Source organism: Crotalus tigris, unplaced genomic scaffold (genome assembly GCF_016545835.1).
Source record: "Crotalus tigris isolate CLP2741 ecotype Arizona unplaced genomic scaffold, ASM1654583v1 scf7180000018806.1695572, whole genome shotgun sequence".
In the NCBI taxonomy this organism is placed as follows: domain Eukaryota; kingdom Metazoa; phylum Chordata; class Lepidosauria; order Squamata; family Viperidae; genus Crotalus; species Crotalus tigris.
Window position 1 is genome coordinate 962,344 of NW_024097205.1, and position 26,586 is coordinate 988,929.

The 26,586-nt window shown below is 42.5% G+C and overlaps 2 protein-coding genes and 1 long non-coding RNA gene across 6 annotated transcripts in view; 2 read left to right on the forward strand and 1 right to left on the reverse strand.

The window, feature by feature from the left end:
- The window catches only part of AK7 (adenylate kinase 7), a 30,553-nt gene extending 25,989 nt beyond the window's left edge, over positions 1–4,564 (forward strand). For 2 of the 4 annotated variants that reach the window (XM_039356203.1, XM_039356204.1), the window contains 3 exons: positions 1,189–1,347; positions 1,758–1,860; positions 2,580–4,564. In XM_039356203.1, coding sequence (XP_039212137.1) covers positions 1,189–1,347; positions 1,758–1,860; positions 2,580–2,602 — 285 coding nt within the window. In that variant the 3' untranslated portion in view covers positions 2,603–4,564. The remainder of the gene's footprint in view (positions 1–1,188; positions 1,348–1,757; positions 1,861–2,579) is intronic. The other 2 variants (XM_039356205.1, XM_039356206.1) reach the window with 1 other exon arrangement.
- The window catches only part of LOC120313857, a 33,080-nt gene extending 25,370 nt beyond the window's left edge, over positions 1–7,710 (reverse strand). Inside the window, exon 1 of the long non-coding RNA XR_005558269.1 lies at positions 7,638–7,710. This is a non-coding gene — a long non-coding RNA (uncharacterized LOC120313857). The remainder of the gene's footprint in view (positions 1–7,637) is intronic.
- A 128-nt stretch (positions 7,711–7,838) lies between these two features.
- The window catches only part of PAPOLA (poly(A) polymerase alpha), a 59,220-nt gene continuing 40,472 nt past the window's right edge, over positions 7,839–26,586 (forward strand). Inside the window, exon 1 of the mRNA XM_039356208.1 lies at positions 7,839–8,175. Within this exon, the coding sequence (XP_039212142.1) occupies positions 8,168–8,175 (8 nt within the window). The 5' untranslated portion in view covers positions 7,839–8,167. The remainder of the gene's footprint in view (positions 8,176–26,586) is intronic.

The window sequence follows — 26,586 nt, forward strand, 5'->3', positions numbered from 1 at the left end:
GACAGGGAAAGAGATTTCCTTCTCCCAAAAGAACATTCTATGGTATTAAGAGTCACCAGAGTGCATTGCTTACTTTACAATGAGGTCATCAGAGACCGACTGGCATTTTGTAACTTTTATAACTAGAGGCATTTGCAGGAGAGGCCGTAGGGGCTCATGGTGAAAGCAGCTCTGCATCATCACTGTAAAACTTCAGCCTCTTTTCTATGTGCATCATGTTATAATTTGGGCTACATTTTGACAAAAGCATTGAGTAATGCGGATGTTGATTATAATTTACAAATACGCAGGTTGAGCATACTTCAGCCTCAAATGAATTGACAAAACTAGACATACTGTTTTAGTCATATCTTTTCTGTGTTCATTTGACATGTTGGTAAGAAACAATAACTAGAAAAGGAACATGACTCACTAATAGCTGTTGCACTTATAGCTATTATTAATTAACAAACTGTAGGTATACTGAACTTCAGACAAATCACCTCCATAAATATAATAGTTTCTTGTGCTAAAATTTGTGATGTGAAGTCCTCATACATTCAAAAATAAATAAAATGATACTAAATCAAGTCATTAAAAAACAAACGAATGGAAACTTCTGCATAAAAGAGAATTGCTCCTAGCTCTTTAGATGATTTCAACTTTCATAGTAGGATAAATAGTTTGGATTTGATATTGTACACAGCCAATGCTATGTACTTTTCATAATGTCTTTACTGTTTTATTGAGTCTTTGTGTCTGAAGAAACAAATTCTTGCAGCATCTTTCCTTCCTAGCCAGAGAGGCCTGATATATGATATCCTCTGGGTTTTTTGAGAAATAAATTTATACTGGGCAATTATATGCATTTTTTTGTCACCTGATATCACAATTACGATTGCCATCACTTCCTTTGCTTTAAAAATCTACAGAGTATATATGCATGTATATCTAAAACATGCCCAGCTGTTTTAGATATGATTTATATAGAAAGATATGTACAGGAAACATCACAGTAGACATTTTTTCTTGGGTGTAGGCATGATATGTACTGTAGGCTATACAAACTTTGCTACATTTTCATAACGAGTGGATGTAGATTTCAAGAGACTAAAGTCAGCTATATGATCTAAAAAGAAATTGAATGAATCAGTTTTTTATATTAATGCTTATGTCTATATACAATGTCATATATTTGTCTGTGTTTAGAATAAGCGTTTAGAAGAAGTTAAGAGGCAAGAACAAGAACTTTTGGAAGCCCAGTCAATTCCACTGAGAAACTACTTAATGAAGCATGTGATGCCAACACTTATGCAGGGCTTAAATCAATGTTGCATGGTTAGGCCGGATGACCCGGTTGACTTTCTGGTAAGGGAATCTCTCTCTCTCTCTCTCTCTCTCTCTCTCATCTATCTATCTATCTATCTATCTATCTATCTATCTATCTATCTATCTATCTATCTATCTATCTATCTATCTATCTTCTTATGTAGGAGACAAAAACAATCTTCTTTTATTACTTATTTGTAAACCTTAGTTGTGCATCTAACTCACCAATACCCCATAACTTTTTGTAATTTGGCCTCTTATTTCTATTCATCATGCTAAAGATGATACATATTCTGTTATCCTTTAAGCTGTTTTCTAACCGTCAAGTATAGTCATAAGCATTCTTTACAGTCCTAAAAACAGACTGTTGGTTGATTTTAGCTGTTGAGTCAGTCTTATTGGTATGCATAGAATATTATTTCTCTTATAGCAACATATTTTCCTCCCAGGTTTTATTATATACCTCAATTTGTAACTGCCTTCTACCATGGACAGTGCAATTCTATCTATTTAACATTACATCCCATTATGCAAAGGATTGCTTACTGCCAGGTATATATGGATATTTTTTTCTATTTGGAGACATGAAATGGGCAAGCATTAGCATATACAAGAAAATGATACAGACTTTTGTAACGCAGACTGGGCCCATATCAATAAAAAATAAAAATTAGAAAAGGGGCTGAGATGAAATATTAAGTCTAATTTAGTTTATTATGTTATCAACATAGAATAACAAGGGAAGGGGGACAAGCTTATTTAGCTGGCATATAGTTTACAAACATTTCAGAAAGGTTCAACAATAATGAAAACAGGGTTGAAAGTGTGAAACTTAGAAAAGATATAGGTAGAGATGTCAGGAATATTATTAGAAGTCGCTGAACCAGTAGAAGCAAGATATTTTGGGTTTTCACGTTTAGACTTTGATGATGAGATCCTTGTTTATGACCTTTCAACCACTATGCAGTATAGCCAAATTACAAGACAAGGTAATGTTGAAAATCACTGTACTAGCAATAATCTGTTATGAATAGACCAGTTCTAAGTGTATTTTTCTCCAATAGATCATAAATTTTGAATCAAGGATGTTATAGCTGAAGTAATATCCAAAGTATCTGGGATATTGGATCCCACCTTTAACCATTCCAAAAACAGGATGTAAACCTAACAATAATTCAGTCCATTTCCATTAATTTTAGGAAATGCAACGCTAGCTTTAACCTATAGAGACTGAACATATCTTTTTACATGGATGTTTTTTTAATCAACAGGCAGAATATCTCTTCAAGAATAATCCAGAATTTGACTAGGAAGTCTAAACAGTTGCCCTTATGCCTTGTTACATTTAATGTTAATGATTGTTGTGTAATATTCTTGTAAAATATACATTCACTTTTGATTTTTTTTTCAAAATTAAGAAATCTAAATTGTAAGGGTACATACATTTATCTACAATGAATGACAACTTACAAACTACCTGGTGAAGTGCAGGAAGTTCCTTTAAAATATTTAAAGAAACACCTTCAAAATTATTGTTCCTGTAAAAGTAAATATCTAGGTTATCTACTTTATGACAACATGTACTTAAATTGTGCAGTGAAGGAAAAGACTATTGGTCCTTGTTCAGTTAACACCAAAAGTCCTTTTACAATGCTGCTATATGGAAGATTATTCAGTTATTTCTCTGCAATTAATTCAGCATATATTGACAGAATAGAATTATAGTTTTAAGCCATTTTTTCCATGATATAGTATCATCTAGATATCCTTGAGGTAACATAAAGCAATAATGAGATCATGCTTTGTATCACCTCTGATAGCTGGGTGATACTATAATATGAGGATTGAATGAAAAGCAATGGTACAAGTGGCCAACAATTGACAGTACTGGCATGCTAGAAGCTTTCACATCTCCTTTAATATCTATTCTTTATTTTCATTTGTTGAGAAGTTGCTATGAACAAAACTTATATTGTTATTGCTTATGAAAAGGAAGCTACTAAGCCACTAAGTGTACTTCAATGATTAATTGAATTTTTGACTGCTAATGGAATATCTCCGTTTCTCTCCCCCCCCCCGCCGCCCCCCATTATATTCACCACCAAATTCAAGGTGTTTGGGTGATAACTGTGTTGATGTGAATACTGAGTAGCTAGACCAAAAAATGTAAAACAATGAACTGGGAAGAATTGATTTATAATATCAAAAATGAGGTGGACAACCTATTTTACAGCAAATGATGAGGTTGTTGAACTGATTAAGGACAATTGATGAAACCAAAGAAAATTGCTGTCAGGCTTGGCTTTTCATAGGAATATGTGGATCATATTAATAATATTCTCCAATATTGTCAGCCCTCTATTGTCAAAATCCAAGTTTTGCTTAGAGGCAGTCTTTGCTTACTGCAACCATTTGAAACTACAATGTTGCTATAAAAGGACACTTACAATTAATGCTCAAAGTTCCCATGGTCACATGATCACAATCTGGACTCTTGGCAACCAGCTCACATAATAGTTACAGCATCCTACAGTCATGTGATCACCATTCTCTACCTTCTGTGCCAGCTTCCCACAAGCAAAGACAATGGGGAAACTGACAGCGGTCACAAGTCACGCTGTTGAGCTGCTTGCATCCTTCCCCTGCCTAGCAGCACATACTCAGCAGCACTACATTGTGTTGTGACTTACCTATCTGCTGGCTATATACAAACAGCCAAGGACTCAATTTATGATGGCAATGGGGCATGCCAGGATTGTTGTCACTAAGTGATGTGGTCACATGACATCATGCTTTAAACCGCACCACTTGGTGATGAAATTTCAGTCCTAATTATTGTCGTTAACTGCCTGTACATATTTGTTGGGATGCAGATAATATTTATTCACATGATCTAAATCTGGCAAAACTACCATCCAAAGTGCTACTTTTTTAACAATACTTTGAAACAACAATCTGAAGGAAGGAAATGTTGCTGCATCTTGACAACCCCAGGCCTCAATCCTAATGACATATCCAAGAGGCAACTGTAAAATTAGATTTCACTGTCTTATCCTATCTGTCATACTAGGATTCATGTGATTTTCACCTGTTCCTCTAGCAAAGGGATATTTTAGTAGGCAACTGTTTGATTCAAATGAACAGATAAAAACAACTCTCAACCTGGTTGAAGGGATAAAGCATGCATTTCTTTCATGATGGTCTTAAGAATAGAGATAATTACTGTATGTGGAGAAATAAACAGATGGCAAAAGGACTCATAGTTTCATTTCAATTATTAAAATAACCCTATTTAAACTGAAGTTATGGAGGTGGAAGCATTACATTACTTCATTATATATTCTTAGTCACTAATGGAGAAATGCCCTGAGTTTTGCATTGCCTTTAACACTGATTGACAAAGTGCCATTGGGAAGCTCAGAAAGATGTAGTGTGTCACTTATTAGCCTTTGAATCTGGAAACAAAAATGATGTAGTTGGCCATCCATCTCACACCAATGACTCCAGATAGTGTGCAAGGATTAAAACAACTGTTACCAGCCATTACCCCCATAAACCTATCTGGAACCAGTGCTACTCAGAGAGCAATGGTTACATGGATGTATTGGGAAAAAACAAAAATTACTCATGCCAACACATTTTAGACCAGTTGCAGTTACCAAATACTCTTCAAGGTCAGTCCCATGCAGAATGTGTTAAAGTAAACCAAATGTAATCACTTTATTAACTTATTATGACTTTGATATGAGTCACTAGGAACAATGTCCAGAAATGGATGAAATTGGTACACAAAGCAACCTGTACAAAGACTCCTCCAGCCATGGGTGCCATCTACTCATCAAGCAGAATTCATGAGTTCAGGAGGACTCCCAAATTTCACACCCTCACTGGTGAAGTGCATCCTCCAGCCAAAATTAAATCTCTGGAATCAGGAAGGAGGGTCAATATCTGAAGCCAATCAATCTAGTCAGTGTTTTGAGCTAGAGCCCGTTCATAATATCACACCCACATGAACAAATGACTTCATTAGTTGCTTCATTTAGATCTTAAACAGGAGTGCCAAGAGAGTAGAAACCTCTCAAAGTAGAATTTGACCTCTCCTCCTTCCAACTCCAATTGGACTGAAATCCAAACAAAGGAGATCCACAATAACACAGTGCCTCCCAGTTCTCTAAGATGGGCCAGAAGAAATCCATGGTCAATGTTATCAAAGGCTGCAGAGAAATCAAGAAGGCAGGATGGACTCTACCGCCATATCGGTCTACCAGAGATAATCCACATTATCATTGCTGTCTCAGTTTATAACCAAGAAGGGTTCAGATAATTTGCTTCTTTCAGAACTGTATACCATCCACCTTCTCAGCTGGAGATTGGATAAAAATTGTCCAGATTCATTGGGTATGAAACTGGCAGAAATTGTCTGTTCATTGGGGTGGAAGCGCAAGACCAGACAACTGCCTCCTTCAAGGCAGATAGAATTATGCCCTTCTGCAAAGAAACATTCACCATTACCTGACCCAACCATCACAGAAGATTTCAATAGGTGATAGAAATCTAAAATACAGGAGATTGAACTCAAACTGCTGAGAACGCTGTCGACTTCATCATTGATGACTGGCTTGAACTCTTCTAAGATAACTGGGCTAAATTTTACCTTAGGCAACTTCAACAGATCTGTATAGCCAGATTTTGAATCCAAGTGATTTGATACAATAGATGCCTAAAATGGTTCTTATAGGGGGCCTGCAAGCATTCCTGTGAGCCATACTTACCCAGGAGGGACCATAAGCCCATCAATTGGCACTCTGTAGACACAATAAAGGCAGAAAAAGGTTGCACTGCCCTTATTGCTCCATAGTAAGCTGAGTGTTCAGTCAGGTCACTTTTGATTCAGATCTGAAGATCTTAGTTAGTTTCCACTGATAAGACTATTTTTCAGGAATCTGTCTCATCAGAAATAAAACTCACATAACTGCCTAAGTAAATGGGAATAACACTTTGGACAACGTCCATATTCTGTGGTCTTTCCCACTGTTTGAATATTAAAAAATACATTATCGTGAAGTTTAATAATACTTTATGAATCAATCATGCATAATACAAAGATTCTAGCCTTTTCGGTGGTATGACATCTTATTGAGGTGGGATAACTGGGATTTATATAAAGGATTCTCTGAGGATTTTAAATGTCTTTCCTTGATAATTTAAGATGTCTTTATAGTGTCACTCAAAATCCTGATTTCAAGTCTCATCAACATTTTTGGTGTGCTCCATTATTCAATTCTTGTACTTAGAATGGCACAATCTGAATGGGTTCAGATGTAGCCTAGAAAATAGGATTGAAAACATGCAGCTCTCCTGATACTGTTGATCTACAGCAGGGGTCCCAACCCCTGGTCTGTGGACCGGCACCGGGCTGTGGCATACCAGCAACTGGGCCACGCAAACAAGTGAAGCCCCATCCACTGGATGCAGGCAGCACACGAAACCACACCCCCTCTGGTCCACGGAAAAATCTTTCTCCACAGAACCGGACCCTGGTCCCCAAAAGGTTGGGGGCCTCTGACTAGAGTACAGATCCCAGAATTTTCTACCACCAGCTATGATAAGACTTTGAGGTTCAGACTTGCAAGCAATATTTTTTTCCCAGTGTTATCTGGTGAAACACATGATTTAAACTCTAAATATTTGGTTCTGCTCTAATATTAAACTACAGCCTTTGGTACACATTTCAAATATGAGTGTATGCCTCTCTAACTCATCCTCTTTATCTTATCCTCAGGATATAATGATTATGTTGTCCAACTCTTGGTGATTCTATGGGCCAGGTTTTTCTACATCTTCTGATCCCTCAAATATAAACATAAATATTTCATTTGGACATTATGGGCAATAACTATATACAGACATTTTGATAATTTTTCTTAGAAAATCCTGGCTTTTGTACATTTAAATAGTCTGCTCTTTTTATCCTTCTGTTCAGGCAGCTTATCTTCCCTTAATTACACAAGACTGGGTTCAATACTAATTTGTAAGCCATAAATGATTTGTTTGGTTTTAACTTAGTATGTTGCATAAATATATCTACTAGTATGTATTGTACAGCATATTTCCAATTCTAGTTTATTCACAAATCATGGGTAATAAAATAATGGCTCAAATATATATGAACCAAAGAAGACATTAACGAACCATAATTTATACAACATTCTAAGGAAAAACAGATTACTATGAAGTGCAAACTTTACCTATAAGTGCAAATGGGAGATTTCTCTTTCAATCTCCTCCCGTTGCCCCTTTCACAAATAGTAAAGGGAAAAAAGAATTACCCTATAAACAAGCATCTCTTGCAACACCAATCAAGACGACTAACTTCCGTCCCTTTCCATGGCGCATGCTCAGTCAATGCAGGAACCGTTATCATTAAACTTTAGTTCATTCAACTTCAAACGCCCGAATCGCCTGGAGGACTACATTACCCACAAACCATTGTAAAGAGGCGGCATTCAAGCGCATTACCCTGAGTCCTCTTTTGTCACTTGACGCAGAGGGTGGGAAACGCCGTTGCGTGAGCACGTCTACTGGCCTCTGCACCGCTGCCCCTCCTTCTCCTTCCCATCTCCAGAACGTTGCTGTGGTAGCGCCTCGGCGCCATGTTAGGAGGCCGGAGGGGAAGAGGAAGAATTAGAAGCGGCGGCAACAACAGCAGCAACTAGCAGGCCTAGTGAGAGGTTCTTTACCCTCTCTGAGAGGGCCCCAGCCAGGCCCATATCATGCTCACGGGGCCCGTTTTTCAGGGGCGGAAAGAGTGACTATTCCAGAAAAGAAGAGACGGCGTTTAACCATAGCCGGAGAGACGATGCCGTTGTAAGTTGAGGCCCGCCAAAAGAGGGAGAGGGGCTGTCTCGGGCATACTCGTGAGGCCTCGCAGGAGCCTTGGGAGGCAACCTGAGTGAGCGCTTCCGGGCCGTGCCGAGTTCGCGGCCATTTGACCGGCCGGCCGGCTTCTCGTGTCCACATTTCAGCCTTCCTTTTCTTTGCTCGCGAACTCACGCCGGCCTTTTAATTGCATCTTATTAGCCCGGACGGCATCTTCCCTCAGCCGAATCCATTTCCTCTTGCACAAGAGATGGAATCGGGCCGGGAGTCTCATTTAATCTCTCTTTTTCCTTCTCCCTCTTGCGACTTAACCGCACACCTTTGGGAGTCGAGATAGCTGGCGCTTTCTAGTCGCTGGCCGGGCCTCGGCCACAGAACAGGCAGCAACCCGTTCCCTGCGCCGTTGGTGGCACTCAAGTGGCGGGTTGTTGCCCCTACTCACGTGGTGTCTGAAGCCGTTCCTCTGTGGGGACTGACTGGGAGGAGGGCGTCTGGGTACAAAGCTCTTGGGTGGCTTGGTCTTGTGGCGACCCGGACGTTCCGGGCATCCATGCTGCCTTCTTGGCTGAATGGGCTGCTTGTTGTGACTCCGAGGGTGCTTGGCACCATCTCCGCCGCTTATGAAAGTTGCTCGCGGATTTCTAATGCAAGAAACATTCGGCAAGGGAGATTTTAATGTTATCTCTTAAAGAACGTTGGCTTACAGCTTCCCATAACATAGATCCTTACATTGAATTGTATGTGGTATTGAAGAATGGCAACTTACTCCTACCCCATCCTCTTTTCTCGCTTACTTCTGTTTGTCATTGGCGTAGTATGGCCTCAGACTACAGGCTTTCGGTAAATTTTGTAGTTTTGTTTTCCTCTATTGTGATATTTGTAATGTTTTGGTACGTTTAGGAATATTAAGATTTGAAAGTGCAACAACTTAAAACGAGTTGATTGACATGAGAATTTTCTTGGGGCTACTTTTTTAAAGTAGTTTCCAAGCAAGAATATTTTTGCTATCTTCTATACTTAAAATACATACAGATGTATAAACTGTAATACTCATATATGCTCGTAGAGCCTATGTAAAAATAGCATTAGGAAACAATTGTATGATTTTTAATAAATATTTTGCAACAATTTAAATTGCAGTTGCAATTTAAATTCAGTACTTCAGACTGGATTTAAAAAAAAGTGCATTGGAATGCCTTTGGTTGAGCACCTGCCATCTGTATGTATGGAGCTTCTTAAAGCAGCTTTAAGTTGTTGCAGATAAATGCTCTGCTTGGATCTCCATGCATTCCAAAGCATCTTTTTGGGAGCAAATTCAGAAGACTGACTTTGAGTTAAGGAAAGTATCACAATTATGACTAAAACTCTTGTTAGGTTTACTGAAAAATAACTGAAATTAGCTTGCTCTGTAAAGGTGGAAGAATTTGTCAATATCATTTCTTTTTCTTACTGAGCATTCCAAAATCTTCTATTTTTCCAAGTATAAAAGAGGTTATAACAAATAATAATTTGTGAAATAAATATAACATGCTCAACTATTTATTCATGGGCAATTAAAAAGGAAATGATTGTGAGCCATGGGTTATGGTTCACCATTTCTGTTGGTTTTTATCATTATCTTTATATTGGCAGGCTGGCTGATACTTCCTGTATCTTTTTAATGTTTTGATAATTTTGTTTAGGCTAATGGCCAGTCATGATTTCATATGAAATTGGATAACTGAAATCTTTTCCAGTGTCATTCAGGATAGCAGAGATGCTGCAGTTGGAGTGGCCCAATATCAGAACTACTTCTTTTCCATCTCTTTGCCTGGATGCCAGAAGAAGAAATTAATTGTAGTGAACTTGCATGTCTGTGGTTTGGGTTACGTGCAATACTCTCATTCATTCATATAGGATTTGTGGTTATTCTCTAGTAAATGGGAAATTTATCTCCTTAATAACTGGAGATATGGACGAATCTTTTGCTCAGGGCCTTTATCTAATTTATTTGCTGCCCATGTCACAGTTAAAGACAATGCTTTACATTGGACCTGGGCATTTTGCAATCTATGGGCTGTGTGTAGTCCCTGTCCATTTTACGGCATCAGTGTTGGGCAGGGTGATGGCAGCATTGGGGGTGGGGGGCAGCAGGGGCAGTCCTCCACAACAGTCTCAGTTTCTCATGTGGCTCCTTGAAAAATTAATTGCCCAGCCCTGTTTTACATGTTTCAAGCTAGAAATTTTTAATAATTATACCTGCCAGCTAATTTAGAAAACTAATCGGTATAAAAGTGGGATTTGATGATGGCTTAGTAGCTTGTAAATAGATGTGTCATTTATCTAACATAAGAGTTGTTGCATTATTGTGATGACATCATATAAGTATTATAAACCAACTCAAAGGCAGAATTCGTATGATATCATTTTGGAAATCCTGAAGATGCCTTACTCTCTCTCTCTTCAGTAATAGATGGACTGTCACCAAAATTAATCATTAATACAAGGTTGCGCTGTAGTTATTTTTAGTATGTGGTTTCTTAAAATCACATCTTCCTTTCCCCAATTATTGGATATGATATTACATGTATCGTAGTGATAAGAGTGTTACCCAGTTTTTTTTAAAAAGAAGACAGTCAAAGATTGGAAGATTTCCCCTCTTTCTCTTCTCCAGAGCAATGTATTTCATTTCTTAAAATAATTGTTTAATTTTATTTATTTTAATAATTTCATTTTCAAAATTATTTGGGACAAATATAGCCTTCAATGGCGAATGCACGTTCCTCATGAATTGTGGCATTTTTAGAAATACTTATTTTAGGAAAAGAATGACAGCTATTATTATACATTTTTCTAAATATTAATGTTTATAACAGTAATAATTATTGGAGAAAATTGTAGCAAGAAAAAAGAAAAACTTAATTGGGTATTTATTTTTCCTATTGAAGCATCTCTAAATTTAGGAGAATCCTAGAGTTCTTTAGTATATCAAAAGCCATTGCCATACTAGGAAGTAACAATCTGGTAATAAGGCCTTCAGGCATGTTAATTTACTTCTCTTTTTGTGAACTCTGGGTAATAGCCATAGCTACATAACATCTCCTTTATTTATTTATTAGATTTATATTTTCCCTTAATTTTATACAGCTCCAGCCAGCGTATGCTTTTATTTTTTCCATCATAATTACCTTGAGTTGTGGGTTGGATTTAGAGAAAGATTTCTCCGAGATCACCCAGTTTGCTTCCATGCTTAAGAGAGAACTCACAGTATCCTGGGTTTTGGTCCAGCATCTTAACTATATTCCAAACTGGCTCGTATGGGACCACAAAGAGTAGGGTAGCCTGTACAATAAAGGAAACTAGCAACAGAACATTTTAGCCTTCCACTGTCTATAAGCTGTGGAAATGATAACCAATGTCCAGGTTGCTTTGGTAGGTAATTAATAGTTCTTCTTTCCTGTTCCCCATGCTTCCTCTGAAAGGGGGTAGGAGGCTCTGAAACAATTAAACTAATTGAGCCCTTTACATTTTGAAGGGGAAGGGACCACCATTTTCCCCCAAAATAGTTTCTAAAGAATGCCATATACAAGATAGATGCCATTCTTCCACAGAGACAGGAAAGGCAAATTATTCAACTGTTGACAACAGATTTGTAGATCTTAGAAATGTTGATCCAAGGTTTGAGCTTAGCATTCATTAGGTTTCTTCACTTAATTCTTCTCTCAGATCCTACTAAAAAGAAAAAGAAACAGATCATAGGCATGTTTCCTTAAAAGAAAGCAGGCACACTAGTGTCATTAGTTGGGAAGTATTCAGACTCCTGTTCAAACTTTAGCTCTAAAAAAGAACAAGGGCCAGCTAAAATTTAAAATTTTCACCTAAAATTTATAAACTGAAACAGAACACTGTTGATGCTGCATGGCAATACTGAGATCGAGAAAGGAGATGAATTAGCATTCTTCACTTGTAGAAGGCATACTTACATATCCCCGTTCATCTGGCCTGAAAAAATTCCTGGGTTCAAACAGAGTATGTTAGCAGTATAAATATTCCTTTTGAACTAACTTTAGTCCCTATGAGTATTGATAAAGGTGGTCCTGGCCCATTGGACTTGTTCAGATCCCAAGGCCTATCTATCTATCTGTCTGTCTGTCTGAGCAAACTGCTATTTCCTGTCTCTATCACAAAATAGAAGTGTGCAATTAATGGTCAGAACCACCCAGGACTTGTACTTATTAGTCAGGAAGCAAAACATCCCATTGACCTTATTGTACAGACTGCAACATTTAGGTTCCATCCTAAAGCAGAAAATGACTGTACAAAGGAAATCTCTTTTATGGTAGTCCTTTAGTCTAGTCACCTGAAGGATAATAATTGTATATAGTTGGCAAGGTTCAATCACAACCATTGCAGTGGATACTGTTACCCTTCCACAGCCTTACAGAAAGTTGTAGAGGTATTTGCCAATCACAGTAAAGAAAAACATTATCTCAGATGGTGCTTCTTTACAGCAGTGCCCCCCCAGCCTTTTGGGCAGTGGACTGGTTCAATGAAGAGAGATTTTTCTGCAGACCAGAGGGGCATGATTTTGTGTGTTACCTGCATCTGGTGGATGTAGCTTCACTTGTTTGCATGGCCCTGTTTCTGGCATGTCATAGACTGGTGCCGGTCCACGAACCAGGGGATGGAGCTCTCTATTCTACAGCATTATTGGAATGTTAAACATTTATGGTCTTCTACTAATCCAGCTTCAGTGTAGAGTGTCTTGCCTAAGTGGAGAATCTCGGAAAGTCTGGCTAACTAGTGAAGTAAAGTGAAGCACTGCTTTCTTAGAAATGAGAGCAGCTTGACTAGTGCTACAAAAATACAGTGTGAATTAAAAAAACTAGAGTGCCATATTATTAGTATATATTAGGATAACAAGGATTGTATATAAGGTTGAGAAAGAGGACATAGATTATACGCACTCCTTAAAGAAGCAGTTATATATGAGCTGAGCTACATATGATCTCTCTTTTCTGTTTGGGCATAACAGTGGAATTAACAACTGAGAGTACAGTAGCCACAAAGGCTTAGATTCAGGCAAATGAAGTCTGGATCAAAATCTGTATTACATGATTCAGAATGCAGAAATCAACCTAGTAGTAAAAAGACAACTGCAAGGTGAAATGCTTACCATATTTCCCTAGGAAAGGGGCAGGGGTAGATAATGTCCTCCCAACAGGGACCTAGCAGTGTTTGGTGCCTCTTTCTGCTCCTGCTGATTCTCACTCTATTTTACCTAACAAAGGAACAGAACATAGAATTGGATGACCCTCAAATACTCAGGTCTGTCCATATAATTACTGTCCCAGTAGAATTTTATATTTGAGATCCTTGCTATTTAGAATTGTGTTTCTGAAGAGTGAAGAGAACCAGCTAGGTTATGCCTAATAACTACTGAAAATCATCTCACAGACTCACTCTACAAAATCAGACCTAGGAAGAAAGAAAAAATGTTAACATTTACTTAAGCTCTGATAATACCCCAAGCTCTGACCTCCCTAGAGTTGGGACAGTATAGCACCTAAAGAAAGGAGTGTGGTTCTTAGTCCCAATCAGTAATTGCAGAGGCCCACTTTTGCATAATAAGAATTCAAGTTAGCAAGTCCCCTGTACCTATGGTACTGACGGTTGCACTGCTTTCCCATCTGGTACTTAAACTAATCAAGGCATTAAGATACTCACACGTTAAATCTTTATGTACCATATCCTTCCTAATATCTGTCACCGGCCTTGGAGATTGGAACTTCTACTATGAGGAGCAACGCATCACATAATAGATATTTTAAATGGGTACCACTTTAATGCCAGAGATGAACTGTATAGTTCACCACGATCAAGAGTTTATTTTCTAGTCACTTGAGCCAAATGGAAGTTAGAGAAGGAATGGATAAGTTACATGTATGCTGGACCATTAAAAAAAATACCTAGATAGTTCATGCTCACAGACTATCTAGTATTCTTCTAATAGGTGTCCCTGAGACACATAGTCTCTTCAGCCATTAGGACAAGGTAGATCAAAGCTTCCACTTAAACTAATCTATGGGGGATAGCTTACATTATTGTAGTCACCTCATTCACCTTCAGTATAAATATTCCATTGGGGGAACGTATGCGAAGTGGGCACATGGTCATCCATCGTATCTTTATCAGTATTATATCCTTTAGCTGAAGCATTTTGTATCTATCAGGAGAGTACAAAACAAAGGTGTATCTCTAGGAATTAAATATAATAATAACAATGATAATAATAAAGTTAGAAGGAACCTTGGAGGTCATCTAGTCCAACCCCCTGCTCAGGTAGGAAACCCTGTACCATTTCAGACAAATGGCTGTCCAGTCTCTCCTTAAAAACTTCCAGTGTTGGAGCATTCACAGCTTCTGGAGGCACTGATTAACTGTTCTAACTGTCAGGAAATTTCTCCTTAGTTCTAGATTGCTTCTCTCTTTGGTTAGTTTCCATCCATTGCTTCTTGTCCTGCCTTCAGGCACTTTGGAGAATAGCTTGACTCCCTCTTCTTTGTCGCAGCCCCTGAGATATTGGAACACTGCTATCATGTCCTTCTCTTCATTAGACTAGACATACCCAATTTCAGCAACCGTTCCTTATATGTTTTAGTCTCCAGTCCCCTGATCATCTTTGTTGACTAAGATATTCCCCAAAGAGCAATTTCTTTATTATTGATTATGTGCTATCAAGTCTTTTTCATCTCCTACTGGCCACATTACTCCATGATGGTCTGTCTCTAATCTGTTCTTTCAGCTGTCCCAATGGTCATGGACTCTGTTACAATACTCATTGCATTGTAATTAATTCATCCAGCTTGCAACTGGACATTCTTTTCTTCTCTTTTGTTTCACCTTTCTCAGCATTCAAGTCTTCTCCTGAGAGCTAGGTCTTCACATAATAGGATAAATAGGATAATTTTAGCCTCATCATTTGTGCCTTGAATGAGAATTCTGGGTTGATTTGTTCAGTGAGCTATCAGTTTGTTTTTTTGACTTTTTTTAGTTTGCTCAAGACTCTTCTCCAAAACCAAAATTCAAAGACATCAGTGTTGTTCCTTTTCTGCTTTTTTAAAGTCCAACTTTCACTTCTATAGAGTCATAGGGAATACAATGACTTGTATGGTTCTGATTTTTGTATATATAGACACAGCATTTGAATATTTTTCCCAAGGTTTTCATAGCTACTGTACCAAGTGCTAGTCTGTGGCATATTTCTTGACTGCTTGTTCATTTATTGTTAATGGTTGATCCTAAAGGGCAAAAGCTATCACCACTTCAGTATCTTCATTGTCAGTTCTAAGCCTGGTTGTTATACTTGTTATTATTAGTTTGCTTTTCTTTATATTTAATTTTAGTCTCATTTTTTTTTACTGTGCTCTTTGATTTTTATACTAAAGTTTTCAGATCCTTTGCATTTTTGGCTATCGGGGTAGTGTCGTCAGCTTAGAACAGGTTATTGATGCTTCTTCCTCCAGTTTTAAAATCATTTTCTTCCAATTCAGCTTACCTCAATATATATATTCAGCATAAATGTTAAATAAATAAAGGGAGAATATGCAGTCTTGTCACCCTTCTTTGCAAAGCTGGAGCCAGTGTTTTTCGCCATATTCTGTCTATACTGTAGTGTCCTGAGCTCTATGTAAGTTTCTCCTGAGGACAATGAAATGTTCAGAGATACCAATTTTTCTGAGCACTTGATGTGATTGATGCAATCAAGCAATCAAAGGTGTTTCTATAATCCATGAAGCATCTATCAAATTTCTTATTATATTATCTACAATAATATGCTCTTAATTAATTAACCATCAGACCTATAAGAAAGAAGATAATATCTGGTTCTGCTTATAGATCAAGAGGGAGGAAAATATCCAGTGTTGCATGTCCTCTCTTTTTTATAGGTGTAGAGTCAAAAGTTCAATTTAATTAAGTTTAGTTTGATTCCTTTCAACAGTTTAATAGTAGTGTAAATGCAGGTATTTATCTGATTTTGAATGTGTATCCTCCATTACTTCTAAATATAAACAAATCATTTTTGTCTCAGATTTACATAACCAGTGGATAGCTGTTTAATTAGAAATTTATTCTAAATTTAACAGAAAGCTATTCTTTATAATGCACAAGTATTCTGAATTTCTTTTAAAACATAAAATCTTACTTATGAAATATGTTAGATTGAGATGTACCACGGGTTGAACTTTTTCTTAATGTTTGTGCTTTTAGATCAGGCATGTCAAACTCGTGACATTGCGCGACATATCGGAGCTTTTTCGCCATTGCCGGCAATGGTGTGGGCGCAGCTCCGGTATGATGAAACCGGCCCATGGGCCGGCAGTTTGATACCCCTGTTTTAGATCAACAGCAACTTCCAGTTTGATATTCTAAAATAGTGTTTTTGGCATGAGCTGATTTGAGGGAGACTGCCAAATAAAATAACATACAGGTAGTCTGGGTTACTACAGTATAACATTTGGAATTGAGATTGCCATTGGTAACCAATGTTTTTGTAAAGAGCAAAACATTGTCGTTTAGCAATGACAATCCCAGCAGTTCAAGTTGCTGTTGTAACCTAAGATGTGCAGGTTGTTAAAAGTACCAGGGAAAGCAGTGAAAGTACCAGTAAGTAGTGGGAATGCCACAGGGGGTTGAGAGAGGCCTTGGGGGGGCTAGCTGGGTATGGTTTAGGGAAGAGCTTGGGCAGGTTGCATACGAGCATTGGAAAGCTGGGAAATGGATGACAGGAAACTTCAGGAAGCTTTGCTTAGGTGACTTGTGTCTTTCCCTGCCTGCTTTCCCATTTACTGCTTGTGGAAAATTGGCAGGCAAGATCACAAATGGCAATCATGTGATTGCAGGATGCTGTAATTATCATAAATGGGAACTAGTTGCCAAGCATCCATATCATGATCACATGATCCCAGAGGTGCTGCAAAGGCTAGAACTTTGAGGGCTGGCCATATGTTCAGCACCGTCACAATTTCAACCAGTCACTGAACAAGTGATCAGTAAGCAAAGATTACCTATGTCAGTGGTGGCGAACCTATGGCACAGGTGGCACGCAGAGCCATCCCTGTGGGCACGCGTGCCATCGCTCCAGAGGGAGGCGGAGTCAGGTTGCTCCCCTCCCCCTCTCCACGTGCGCCAGCGCTTTTGCTCGCGGTGCAAAGATAGAGATGTTGAGCTCAAGGGCCAGGGAGGGAATGGAGAAAAAGATCACTCTTGCCACGATCTCTCTTCTGCTGGCCACCGCACAGATCGCTTGCTGCCGCTGGCGTTTCCCCCTACCCCTTGCACGGATTGCTTGCTGCCGGTATTTTCCCTCCCACCCCCTGCACAGATCACTTGCTGCCGCCAGCATTTCCCTCCCTGTATGGATTGCCTCACTGCCGCCAGCATTTCCCCCCCCCCACCCCTGCACGGATCGCTTGCTGCTACCGGCGTTTCCCTCCCCGTACGGATTGCCTCACTGTCACTGGCGTTCCCCCCCCCCCCCGCATGATCACTTGCTTCTGCTGGCGTTTCCTTCCCCGTACGGATTGCTTCGCTGCCGTTTTCCCCCACCCCTGCATGGATCGCTTGCTGCCGCTGGCGTTTCCCTCCCCTCATGGATTGCTTTGCTGATGCTGGCGTTTTCCCCCCACCCCCTGCACGGATCGCTTGCTGCTGGTGGTGTTCTTCAGCAGGATGGATGTAGAATCCACCGATGGGTAATTTCAGTCTTCCTGCTCAGACGAGACTAAGACAGAGATTTAGCCACGCCTCTCTCTGGGTGTGTCGTCCCAGTTTTTGTCTTAGTCTCAGCTCAGTAGGGCGCAAAAATTTTAGGTTCCATAGCTAGACTAGATTTATTCAGACTTGATTGGATTTTCAACTTTTAAATTCCTAAATTGCTTTAACTTATTGGATTTGGCTTAAATTGTCCTTTTAAACATTTAGAGCTCTTTTGGGCTCGGGGGTTGGAGGCTGCAGGCCTCAATTGGGTGGGGGCTCCCATCCCGACTGATTGAAGCTCTCCACGATTCAACTGATCAGCTGGTCAGCAGAGGACGGACGGTCTCTCCGGAGTGGCCACCGGTGTTTTCCTTTTACTGCGAGCGTCGAAATCACGAAGTTTTTTTTCCTGCAGCCACAACCGGATCATAGCGGAGGCTGCGCAACGAACTGCAAGTGATTTTTGCAAATGGGGAAACAGGGATTGTCCTGTTTAACCGTTTAATTGCTGGATTTATGTATTTCTCTGCCCTTCTTTTGCTAAAACTTGGTTCTTCGCTTCTTGGGAGGCTCAGAAGGGAGCACAGCTGCCATTTTGACTGCATGGTCATAGCACGGCCGCCATTTTCAGAGGCCCACAAGGCAGACGCCATATTGTTGGGACCTATTGTGCTACATAGCAACCTCTGATTTTGCCTTAGTGCCTTGGCCTGCGAGTCAGGCCCAAACCGGGGGGTAAAATAATTCTCATACACCCACAGCAAGTGTGGTAGAACTCTAGGGTGTTATCCCAAATTTCATGAGGCTTTGCCTCACCTTAAGTGTATCATTGTGTTAACTACTTATTGAGGAACAGACTCAAATTCTTTAAGACCTGTGTAAGTGGAGTGAAGAGGTAATCTTTCTGACCACCTGTTTCAAATAGTCAGTAGCCTTTAGCCACAGGGCCTAGACAGGCAGTATTAGAAGGCTATCTGACTGTTCTTGCCATTGCCATTGTTCAGAGCGAAGATTGGTTTTCCATCTCTGACTACTTGATCTGCGTGCTTGGGTTCCCCCCACTTCTAGATATCCCTGACCAGGATTATCTAGACTGCAATGGCAGACAGTTCCTCGCCCCAGGCAACTCAAGGTTCCGGTATCTCCCCTGCGCAAACAAAACGCAGATCAGATGAATTGGAAGTGGGGGGGGAAGCCAAAACAAAACATTTATCAGTCAAGGAGACTTCTAAAGCAGCCGAGAGAGAAGCCACGAGGAGACATCTGGCACTGGAGAAAGAATTCTCAAAGGCTCAAGTCCAGTGAGACTGAAGTGGTTTCCCCTGTCTCATTGGACACTCCCACGTTTGAGCCACCCTTTGCTTCTTCACAGGATGCCCCACGGGCATGGTCTCCTCAGGGGGAAACTGAGCAGGTTGGTCCTCTTCGCTCCTCTTCTTCCTCTTCACACCAGGGAACTGAGAGCAGACGTGCCCCAACGGAGGTTGGGGCCAGTTCTAGGGAGCAAGGAGAGATGTGGTCCTAAAGCCAATTCCAGGTATTCATGCATCATGCCTTTAAGCAATTTATGTCCTCCTCTAGGAGTAGTCAGGGGCCTTCACATCCTCCCCCTCCCCCATCTATTCCTCCTTCCCAGGTGGAACATGACACGAGACCCGGTTTCGGTGTCTCTGAGACCTCCCAACTAGGCGAGGAGGGATCAATAGACGTGGAAATAGCCGACACGCCCATGTCAGAAGATGAGGAGGCAGCACCTGAGCAGGTGGCTACTTCGGGCCTTTTTGACCCTTCTCTTTTCAGATCTCTTCTCTTAAAGGCCTGCGCCACGGCCAACCTGACATTGGCCCAGGAGGACAAACCATCCACCTCCACTAGCCAGGAGTCGAACCCCTTATTTGCGGAGAAGGTCGTAGAGGATAAACAAATTCCCTGTCTGCTAGTTTTTCAGACTACAGTAGAGAAGCAGTGGTCATCCCTGGCCACCACACCTTCTCCAAGCAGTATGGAAAAGAAACTCTGTAATGTCTCTTCTTCCTTTGCCTCTCTCTTAGAGGTGCTGGCCGTGGACGCTCCTTTAACCTCTCTGTTCTCCACCACTGCTATTCCAGGGGACATGGCTGAATTCCTGAAAGCGGAGGACAAAAAGTTTGAGTTCTCCCTTTGTAGAGCTCACCAGTCTTCGGCATGGGCAATCAAGGCGGCAACCTCATCATCTTTCTTTGCAAGATCATCAATAATGTGGCTCCAGGATCTTCAGGCGCTCATCCCGCCAGACCAGGTTAGGGCACACCAGACACTGGGGAAGCTTGTGGCAGCCTCAAAGTACATCGCTGACGCATCTCTTCATTTGGCTAGGTGCTCTGCCAGATCTATTGCTGCCACAGTTGCCTCTCGTAGGATGCTGTGGTTGAAACAGTGGCGAACTGACTTAAAGTCAAAGAGGCGCCTATCAACCTCCAAGTATAGTGGAACACACTTATTTGGTGCAGTCCTGGAACCACATGTCATTGAGGGCAAGGACAAGTGTAAGGTCCTGGCGCACCCCTCTAAAAAATTGGATAGGCGGCCCTAGCAGGAATACCGCAGACAGCCATTCTGTCCCAGTGGACCCTGGGAGTGGAAGCAGCCCTTTCAGGCAGGGCAGTACTGGGATTGGCCCAGAAGCTCACGATCTTATCCCCCCAGGCAGGATCGTCAACAGGACCGCCAGAATAGTGGAGCCAGGGGTCAGTTCCAAGTCAAACGTCCCTTCAGGGGATCAGGCAGTTATCCATATACGCGGTCCAAGTGATGCCAACGAGGACTACCCCATAGGGGGTCGCCTGGCACTGTTTTATGACGTCTGGGAGGGCACAACCACGACTCTTGGGTCAGAGAAACCATAAGACAAGGTCTCTCTCTAGAGTTTCAATCTTCTCCCCCAGATCGTTTCATACAGTGCCCGGTTTCAAGAAACACGACAAAAACACAATTAGTCACCACAGCCATCGCCCACTTACTAGACATCAGGGCCATAGAACTGGTACCACAGGACCAGATAGGAGAGGGGTTCTACTCCATCCTATTCGTAGTTCCCAAGACCTCAGGAGGATGGAGGGCGATACTGGACTTAAAGGGTCTAAATTATTTCTTAACCTACAGAAGGTTCAAGATGCAGACCTAAAGTCCATCTTGGCCAGCATCAGGAAGGGGTACTTCCTTTCCTCCATCGACCTGACAGAGGCATACCTTCACATCCCGATTCTACCAGACCACCGCAGGTTCCTGCGGTTCTGTTACTCGCACCGGCACTACCAGTACAGGGCCCTCCCCTTTGGACTCTCTTCAGCCCTGAGGGTCTTCACAAAAATCTTGGCCGTACTGGTGGCCCATCTAAGGATGATGCCAGTGCACTTACAGTGTTATTTGGACGACGTACTAGTGCAGTCCAGATCCTTCCAGTCAGCTCAGTCAGATCTGGAAGTCACGATTTGGACACTTCAGGATCACGGGTTCTCCATCAATTTCAAAAAGAGTCACACAACACCTACAAAACGTCTGCTCCACCTGGGAGCATTGATAGATTCGGGTCTATGCAAGGTCTATCTCTCTCAGGAGCGTCGGATCAGCATCCGAAAACTGGTCCAACAAGTTCGGAGGGAGAAGGTGGTACCCCTGGTATAACTATCCCAACTGCTGGGAAAGATGATCTCTTGCATGGGCATCGTTCCGTGGGCCAGGCTTCACTCCAGGAACCTTCAGTGGTTCCTTCTTCCCTTCCATAGATGGAATATCAGCGCTTCTAACAAGTACGTTAGGGTTCCTCATCACACACTGTCATCACTCCTATGGTGGGCTTTGCCCACCATGACCAAGGGCACCATTTTCAAGGAGCCCCCCAGGATCACCTTGACCACAGATGCCAGTCTGTTCGGTTGGGGGGCCCATCTTCAGACCCACCTGGCCCAGGGTCAGTGGTCCAGGTCAGACCTGGCTCACAACATAAATTGGCTTGAGCTCAGGGCCATTTACCTAGCTCTCCAAAGGTTCTCCTCCCTTGTGTCAGGGAAATACGTCTTGATCCTGACAGACAACATTGCAGCCGAGGCTCATGTCAACAAGCAGGGAGGGACCCGCTCCTGGTCATTCATGCAGGAAGCCCTGACCATAGGGCTTTGGGCAGAGTCTACTCTGAGCGCCATCAGAGCGGATCACATATCGGGGGAGGCAAATCGACAGGCAGACTCCCTGAGCAGGGCCACAGTGGACCACTCGGAGTGGAGACGGGACCCAAAACTGTTCAGGGAAATATTGTACAGATTCGGCCATCCATGTCTAGATCTCTTCGCCTCCCCGGGGAACGCACAGCTCCCCAGATTCTTCACCAGGTTTCCAGAAAGGGGGGGCGGAGGGAATGGACACCCTCCGGTGCAGGTGACCGGAGGGCGTGCTTTATGCCTTCCCTCCCCTCCTGTTGCTGCAAGCAACCAGACACAAGCTGATCCAAGAGCAGGCGGAGATAATCTTAATTGCTCCATACTGGCCAAGGCGTCCGTGGTTTGCCGACCTTGTGGATCTGTTGCTCTCGCCACCGTGGAGGATTCCCCCGGATCGAGTGGCTCTCAGCCAAGGGAATCTCCAACATCTGGATCCACAGTGGCTCCAATTAGCTGCCTGGCACTTGAGCGGGAGAATCTGACTAAGCAATCCTATTCCTCCGGGTGATCTCAATGATCCAAGCCTCAAGGCGCCCCTCGACTAATAGGATTTATGATGCCACATGGAGAAACTTCTGCTCATGGTGCAACAGGCAGCGGCTCTCGCCGCTCTCTATAACCATACCGGACATATTGGAGTATTTACTGGAAGGGCTAAATAAGGGTTTGTCACCCAGTACCATACGCAGGCAGGTAGCGGCATTATTGACGGTTCTCACCTGTGACAACCTAGTTCCCTTGTCACAACACCTAGCAGTCAATGCCTTTCTCAAGGGTGTGATCAACGCTAGGCCACCTATGGTACATTGTTTCCCGTCTTGGGATTTATCCAAGGTGCTGCAGGTCTTAACTTCTCATCCATTTGAACCGCTTAGCACTTGTTCCCTTCAATTTCTTTCCTTGAAGGTAGCCTTCCTAGTGGCTATCACGTCGGCCAGAAGGATCTCAGAATTGGCCACACTATCGGTTAGAGATGACCTATGTACCTTCCATGAGGATAGGGTGGTTCTCAGATTAGATCCTTCCTTTATCCTGAAGGTTAATACAGGTTTTCATAGATTCCAGGACTTTGTCCTCCCTAACTTCTGCCCTAATCCTTCACATCGTCTGGAAAGACAGTGGCATAAGTTGGACGTGCGCAGGGCTCTGCGCCATTACATTAAGCGGATCTCGGTTTTTCGAAAGTCGGAGACCTTGTTCGTGTCTTTTCAGCCCGCCGCGATGGGTAGGAAAGTCTCTTCTTCCACCATTGGCAGATGGATTCAGGCTTGCATTTCTAGGGCTTACCTTTCCCAGTCCCTTCTGGTTCCTTCACACATTACGGCTCACTCAACACATAGTGCAGCGGCTTCAGCGGCCTGGTCTACCCAGGCTTCAATTGAGATTTATAGGGCTGCGACGTGGTCCTCTCCCTCTTCCTTCATCAAGCATTATAGGATTGATCAGTTTGCAGTGGCGGAGGCTGCTTTTGGTAGGCGAGTCTACAGCAAGTGGTTACTTCTCAGGGGACACAGGCCTAGACTTCCCCTCCCTATAGGGACATCAGCGGCTTTGGTATGTCCCATCGGTGGATTCTACATCCATCCTGCTGGAGAAGGGGTGTTGTCTTACCTGAACGCCTTTTCTCAGCAGGATGGTGTAGAATCTACACTCTCCCTATTCAGTAGTCTAGGCATGTGTATTAACTTTTTGTTTGGAGCCTTGCGTCAGAGATACTTCGTCTCGACAAAAACTGGGAAGACACACCCAGAGGGAGGCGTGGTAAAGCTCTGTCTTAGTCTCATCTGAGCAGGAAGGCTGAAATTACCCATCAGTGGATTCTATACCATCCTGCTGAGAAAAGGCGTTCAGGTAAGACGACGCCCCTTTCCTTCTCTGTACAGATCGCCTCACTGCTGCTGGCATTTCCCCCCCACCCGCTGCATGGATTGCTTGCTGCTGCTGGCGTTTCCCTCACTTCTGATCAGCTGCAATCAGGCTCTTCATGGCGTGCTGCAGCTGGTTGATACGGGCAAGGCAGCGATGGGGTTAGGATTGCTGCAGCTGATCAGAAGCATCACTGAAAACAGGAGAGTCTGTGCGCGTCTGCTATGTGCTCACCTGTCAGCCGTGCTCTCCATGCTTCAGATCAGCTGCAGCGCGCTGTGGAGAGCAAGACTAATGCAAGCTAAGCAGGCTCGCAAAGAGACTCCACTTTTTTCGGCGGGGCTTCGGTGCCTGGCCGGCTCGGCCAATTTCCCTTTTTTATCCCCATTCCTCCTGCTTTTTTGACAGTGGTGGGGTTTGGGAGATGATCAATCCCCATTTGTGGCGTGGCTGCCAACCAATCACCGTGCCCTCTCAGGAGGGCAACACCAGCAGCCAATGCTGCAGCAGGAAAAGCAGAAGGCAACGCCGCCCACCAGACCCGCCTGGCGGCTCAGTAACTGCACTTCTCCTTAGCTCCAAGAAGCTTGTACAATGGAAACTGGATGGTGAGAGCAATGGGGCGGTTGCTGAGGGAGTTGCTGCTGGTAATGGAGCCGGGAAAGTGGGCTGGGTGGGGGGAGCTGCCAATGCCACTGCCCTGAGGCTTGGCAAATCCCCCCCCCCAGCAGCCATTATTCCTCCTCCCCAGCCAGCCAGCCACCATCCCCTGACTTACTCCTTGCCTGCCCGGCCGGCTGGCTCAAAACCTCACTACTCTTCTGCTTGGCGGTGGCAGCCTAATGGACCTGAGCAAGCTGCTGGTTGCGCCGACCTGAGGCACAGGGGGCAGGAGGAGAGGGAGGCAGGCAGTGCAGCAGCTTGGGTACCTCGACTCTATCCAAGTTGAAAGCAGAGGCACAACAGCAGGATTGCTCTCAAACAATAACAGCCGGGTGCGTTGCTCACTCCTGTGCACCCGCCTTATTGAGAGCAATCCCACTGTGGTGCCTTTGCTTTCTTCAATTCGGATGGAGCCCAGGAGCTGCTGGTGGCTACTTGAGTGGGGAGGATGAGCTTGGCTGCTGTCGCTGGACTGCGGTAGGGCACTCCGTCCTGGGGGGAAAGCAGCTGCATCCTAACCCTAATCCCCACCCTGCCTCTCCCTCGCCTCGCCTCACCCTGCAGGACAAACCTGCCCACCGCCGTACCTGCCAGGGACCCCCTGGATCTCCCCCGGCCTGGCCCCCACAGGCATCCATCTCCAGGAGCAACATCAAGGTGGCCATGCCCACCCTGGCCACGCCCACCCAGCCTGCTGTGACTGCTATAGCCACACCCACCCAGTGGACCACGCCTACCCGGCACCCAGCGATACATAAGTGGGTTTTGGTTTGCAGTTTGGGCACTCGGTCTCTAAAAGGTTTGCCACCACTGACCGATGTAAAACGGCTACAATTTTAAACTATCCATGATACTCAGATCTCAACTATATTAAATATCTCTATGGCAGGAATAATTTAGTAGGATACAAGACAGTGTTTTATGCTTGACATATATTGGAAAGAATAAGTTGACTGGCAAATGAAACAAAATTAATGAATATTTCTTAGCTAGTATATGCTTGTACTTTATTTTCCCTCCAAAACCATTTCATTAACAAGTATCAGTTACTAAATACATAAGCTTTATGAGCATATACCTGTAGGAGAGATTCTAACAGATAGATTCCAGTGGCTTAAATTTTCAATATATAGATGATAAAATCTTTGATTTTAGATAGTGCCTTTATCTCTGTTTCCCCAAAAATTTCTTCTGAGACTGTATGGAGTTATGGAAGAAGAATCAGCCAAGGGATTGTTAGATCTCATGGGTCACAGGTTGGAAACCATCTCCAAATCTTTTTAAACTGGCTATAACTGATATGGACTTGTGTCAAAATATGGTACAGCATCCAGCTGGACACAATCTGAATGGCATGGTTAGGGTGATAAAAAAAACTCATAGTAGGATGTGTTTATATTTACATTAATCTGTTTAAAAATAAGATGTTTTTGAATAAAGCATTGGACCGATACTAATAGGAATTATTTTAGAGGATGTACCCTGGTGGTGTGCTTAAAATTTGAAGTTACTCAAAGCTTGGTTTGGAACATTCATCCTTAGTGTCTGATTTGTGTTGTTTGGCATGTTAATTAAATATACTTAAATCTTCTGTGGAAACAGAAGGTCATATAAATTGAAACTACCCCTTTAGCTGTTGTTTTAATTGCCTTGGAAATTAAGAATGTATGGGTCATTCTGTATTTGGTCAATTTCAGTTTTGCATGCATTATGTTTTGTATGGTTGGGTTTTTTTTTTTTTTTTTGTATATGCGCCATCCAGTCAGTGTTGAGTCTTGGCAACTGTTTGAACTAATCCTTTCCATTTCATTGTCAAGATTTTTGAAAGTGGTGTGCCATTGTTTCCTTCCTATGACTGAAAGTGAATGACTCACTGATGTTACCCAGCTGGCTTCATACCTAAGGCAGGACTAGAACTCATGGTCTCCTACTTCCT